Source organism: Silene latifolia, chromosome 3 (genome assembly GCF_048544455.1).
Source record: "Silene latifolia isolate original U9 population chromosome 3, ASM4854445v1, whole genome shotgun sequence".
NCBI lineage: Eukaryota > Viridiplantae > Streptophyta > Magnoliopsida > Caryophyllales > Caryophyllaceae > Silene > Silene latifolia.
This window is the reverse complement of record NC_133528.1, coordinates 119,537,427-119,543,128: the sequence shown is the minus strand read 5'-3', so window position 1 is coordinate 119,543,128 and position 5,702 is coordinate 119,537,427. Positions and strand designations below refer to the sequence as shown.

General features: G+C 30.0%; 1 protein-coding gene across 1 annotated transcript; it reads left to right on the top strand.

Annotated features, from left to right (window-relative positions):
- Window positions 1-216: 216 nt before the first annotated feature.
- Window positions 217-1,432, top strand: LOC141646249 (transcription repressor OFP13). Its single transcript, XM_074454210.1, has one exon. It carries the CDS (start codon window positions 407-409, stop codon window positions 1,244-1,246), a length of 840 nt encoding a protein of 279 aa, XP_074310311.1. The 5' UTR covers window positions 217-406; the 3' UTR covers window positions 1,247-1,432.
- The last annotated feature ends 4,270 nt before the right edge of the window (window positions 1,433-5,702 follow it).

The following is a 5,702-nucleotide window of genomic DNA, read 5'->3' as shown; positions in this document are numbered from 1 at the left end:
GATATGTGTACACCAAACTTAATCAATAATTAGGGTAGATATATATATTGTATTAAATAATTGATTAAGATAAGTTGACAAACTTGTATTTTAATGGACAAATGATAGACTACTACACTTACTTCCATTATTAAATTTCGTAATTTCATTATTCAATACATTCACCTCACCTTTTGTGGTCCCTTTCATTTCTCATCCAATATAATCCCTCCATTTTCTTTCCACCTTCCCTCTATCATTCTCATTCTCATTCTTTCTTGCATTATTTGATACTTTGCACCTTACATTTACATTATTTCTTCTAACTCATTTTTATATAGTATAGTTTTGCTAGTTTATATAAATCTAATTAGTTCATTGAAGAAATATTCATAAACTTAAGAAAAAAATAGACAATATTGTTAAAATGGGATTGAAAGTGAAACTTCTTCCATCACGTTTCAAAGTTCCATCATGCACTCAACAACCAAAAACGTCCTCGTTTCGACTGACAGCAACGATGAAAGATGACATTTTCAAGACGATCAACTCGGTGTACTTGGACCACGAGTCAGACTCGGTAGAGACACCTGACTCGTGGTTTACGCACTCGTCCGAGCTTGGCAGCTTGGGGTCAGCAAGTGATGAGTACGACGAGTCATCCATGTCCATTTCCGGAGACAGCCATCTCGAGGATATCGTCCGTGGGGCCCAACAATCGTCCTCGGCCAATCATCGTCTCTTATTTGACCCTACGGCCCAGCAGGATTCTCCTAAGCTGGGGCCCAGAATGAGTAAGGTCAAAAGTACTGAGGGATCAGATGTACGCAAACTTACCAGTAGTAAAACTACACAAACACGTAGTAGTAGTAATAATATTAATAATGTGGGGTATAAGGAGAGTGTGGCAATGTGTATGGAGAGTGAAGACCCATATGAAGATTTCAAGAGATCAATGGAGGAAATGGTGGAAAGTTTGAAAGTGAGGGATGATTGGGAAGAATTGGAGGAGTTGTTAGGGTGGTACTTAAAGGTAAATGGTAAAAAACATCATGGCTACATAATTAGTGCTTTTATTGATTTACTTGCTCAAATTAATATTGATGCTAAAAATAGTAGTTATTCTAGTAGTAGTGATGAATCTTCAAGTGATATTAATAGTAGTAGTGATTGTAAAAATGAAAATGTTAGGTCAACTACTTTATTTTGTTCGGCTACTTCGTCTTTGACTTCCTCTTGTGGTAATTCTACTCCCGATCATTTGTAAATATAGGACATTATTGTCAAGACCTGATTTTTTTACTGCATGCAATTATAGTAAGATAGTTATGAGTCATGTAGCATTGACATTTCGGACTTTGATTATTATAGTTACCATATGAATATATAGTAGTAAAATGTTTTAGAACGTAGATGTAACATTTGGTGTAATCATCATTATATTAATAAAAGAAAACCCCTTCTGAGCTATCATAAGCAGACTTGACTGCAACAACTTTCGTTAACGTAGTAGTAATTGCTTTAGCTGCCATCATGGAGCATGAGAGTTTAGAAAACCCAATTTCCTGCTCTCCTATTAATTTGGACAAAATAGTCCATTAACTCACATAGTTTAAACATACAGTAGAAAATTAAAGGGTATAATAGGCATTGTTCTTTCACACCTATTTCCTGTGCAATCCGTGTTCGTAACTTTTCCTTCCCTGTTTTCTATGCACTTGAGAATCCATTAGTCATTAGAGTAGTTTAATACGAGTAAATAGTTATCTCCTCCAACAACTCGCCTCTAACACTTGTCTACTAAAATCCTAAAACACTTCATCTCTATCAGTGAAACTTCATCTCTACCGCCCTGAATCAATCTCGGTACCCAAATTGTTTTACACTCGAAAAAAACGGTTCCAAAATCCGGTTAGCCAACCCATTTCTTGAACCTTTAATTTCTGGCGAATATTCAATCACTGAGGTCTCTGTTGCCTCGCTATCTAATTTCTTCCCATTCATAAAAAAAATACCAACTAAAGTTAGAATGAAAAATGAAATTAATTGATGAAGAAGATAAGTAGTGAAGAGGTGTTAGGTATTGTTTACACAAGATGAGAAGTAGTGAGATTGATCAGAATGGAGCGATTAGGAATGACTAATGAAGGTTGTGGGGTTTACCATTTAAATATGAAGAAAATAGGACGGCCAAGAATTGAAGATGGATTTTATCGAGTAAGAGAGAGAGAGAGAGAGAAAAGATGAAGGCAAGATGTCACACTGATGAGATTTTTTCACAAAATATTTTGTAGGTTTCACATTTTAGGAAGAAAGTTAGAAGCGATTTGAAATGGGGTTAAAACGAGGTTTTGGTTTTAGCTTTTCCTAAACCTAAACCGAATAAGTTTCATCCCAAAAAAAAAAAGACGGTTTTGGGCCTAAATTGGAAAAGACCAGATTTGTGTTCTCAAACTGAGTTTATTTTTAGACTAAGGTGATTGTAGAGAAAGTATAAAACCAAAAAAAAAATCATGGATAAATGAAGAAAAATTCGAATAAATTGTTGTTTGGTATATCACCCTTTGTTCGAATTTTTCCCCAAACAACACTTTGTTCGATTTTTTTTTTCATTTATCCATGAATTTTTTTACAAATCATATATTTGTATGAATATATTTCTATAACAAGTCTACATTATGGCAATTTCATATTTTGAAACTTATAATTTTTTACTCTATTTATCCTTAAAGTTTTTAAAGATTAACCTCCAAAAATTAAGCATTACCAAATTTATCAAGTAATTATTATTATTTAAAAAACTTCAAAAAAATCAAGTGAATTACCCTGCTAATTTCTTCAATATTTAAAAACTTAAGGAGTGAATATGAAAATGCTAAGTAATTACTACGAAGTATTATAACTCGGGTGAAAAAAAAAAAATCATCTTAATGCAATTGAATTTTAATGTATTTACACCAACTTTAACTTCTCATTATACTTCAAAAAACACAAGTTAACATACAAAGTAGTGCAAATAAAAAATTACAAGTACAGATTTAAACTCACGTTAATTCAATAATATATCCTACAATGACATCTTCATTAACGCTAGAGCGTGGAGACCAACATGCTAACATATAATGTGATTTCAGTTTCGGCTTCATTTATTGTATATGATAAAAGATGACAGTTAAAGGAATTATTTTTACAAGATAAAAAAAATTTGTGTTATTTTCATGAATTTACCTAATAATAATAATAATTAGATACACCGTATAAAATTCATTTCACAAATTTGGTAAATAGTAAATTTTATTTAGAGAAACAAAAAACAACCCCGTGAATTTTCACGGGTGTTATACTAGTTTTATTGAAAGACGTCATTTTATTGATTTGTGCGAGATTAATACGGAGTATGTGTTTGATGTTGCTTTTATTTGGTGTAATCTACCTAGTATAAAAGCTAGGTTCTTTAAAGACTTCTGATTGGCCGATAAAATTCATAAAATTGACTTTGTATGGGTCCCCCCATGTTTTACCTCTCATTTAATTACCCTCTCTCCTCTCTAATAAATTTCTACTCTATTCTGATTATTCAATTGTCAATTCTTAATTACTCAAATTCAATAATTAGTGATAATAATTGTAAACCAGTTATCACTCTCCAACCCACTTTAAATAATCTTCTTGACTTTTAATTTCAACAAGTCAACTATTACATAAAAAAAAAAAAATAGTTTCATGTTCAAAGAAAATGATGTTTAAAAAAGAAGTACGGAGTATAGTAAATAAATATAAAATCCTTAAAAAATAATATCTTAATAAAAAAATACCAGCTATCTAAAAATATTATGTGTATAATTGTTTTGCGGAATTAAATCTAATCACTGGGAATACATCGACCTATTTAAAAAAATTAAATCACCATAATAATTATAATTATACTACTGAATCTTTTAAAAACTGTAGATTTAAAGGTTTTCGAAAAAAAATATTGATGAATCTTTTAAAATGAAAAAAATACGAGTAACAATTGATGTCGAAACAGTAAGTAGATCATACATCCGATGTACTACCACCAAATGTGTAGTTTTTGAGCATTATAATAAAGTTTTTGAGTTTTGTTTTAAAAATTACGAGTTTTATTATAAAATTTCTGAGTTCATTCACTTAAACATTAATCACAAAAAACTATAATAAAACTCAAAAACATTACATTTAAGCTTAGTTAAATTTGAGTTTTGACGGAAAAAAAATTAAAATCTACTTATAAACTTTAATAAGTTCAGAAAAAATATATATGTTCAAAAACAAATAAAGTTTGAGGTAATAAGCTCAGAAAAAACACACAAATGCTCAAAAAAATTAAAATCTGAGGTACTACATCTGATGTATGTTCCTTTTTCTTATGTAGAAGTGGAGATTTTCGGAGAAAAAAAGAAAAAAAAAATATTTACGAACAATCTTCTAAAAGAAACATAAAAAAAAACACTTTAATGAATATACTAAAATATAATAAATAAGAAATAGTCAAATAAGAAGCATATTAGATCTGAAAAAATATTGGAAAAAATATATTGACAAAATTTTAAAATTCGAAAAAAAATATGTACTTTGAAATGGACCAAGCGAATAAAAGAACCCAGAGTATAATTTTTTGATCATACTTACATGAATTTCTTCTACTTATACTCTTCAATTAACTCCAATATTGACATTAAATTTATTAAATTCGAATCTAAATGGCATTAAAGATTAAAGAATATGTATATTGATGTAAATTGTCGATATGCGGAAAATTAGAGGAAAATTTATCTTTATTTTTTCTGTTAGGGTGGAGATCCGATAGAGATCGGAATAAGAGGTGAAAAGTGTGAAGGTGATAGTTGAAAATGGGTAGGATCACAAAAGGAGAAAGATGATGATGCACAAAGATTGGTTTAAATGAGCTTAAAAATATAAGAGGTGACTGATGAGGAGTGCGGCGGAACTTTAAGATATGGGCAGAGAGCCACATGAAATGGAACGAAGGGGGTAAAATGAGTGAAGAGGTGGCTGGGTATGGTTAATTACTTGAAACATATTTTTGGTTATGTATAATTTGTTTAGCTTTTAAGTTTTAATAGGTTTATCCGTTTATATGTCAAAATCAGAATTTATTGGTAGGTAATACGGACTTACGGAGTTCGTAGTGGTGAATAATAGAGCGTACGATAGTAGTGAATAATATGGGATATGGTAGTTCTTGTGAAGCGGTTTTGTCGATAAGACGATTTTATTGTCTAAAAATACAAATTATTTATTAGCATTAAATAAAAAGTTTTCTAATAAAAATAGACTGTTTTACAGTATGATGTCATACTATTCTATAATTTGTGTAAGGGGCATATTTGTCATTTTGTGAAAAGTTATTTACCTGATATGAAAATAGATAAGGAATGAATAATATACTTAAAATAAAAACAGATAACAAATGATTCGGCCGGAGGGAATAATAGTTTTGAACTCATATTTTAGTCATATGTGCATTTAAAGAACTGAAAATGTCGGCCCAATTACAATTTAGGCACATTAGGATTGTTGATCTAAATATTATAGGAGTATAATTTATAGATGTACATTTATTTTAACATGTCGAGATAATATATAGTTATTTTCACTTCTGTCGGCCCTCCATATAAGATATTTCTTTGTTCTTTATATCAGTTTAAATGTATTAAAATCATGTTATATTCACTAGA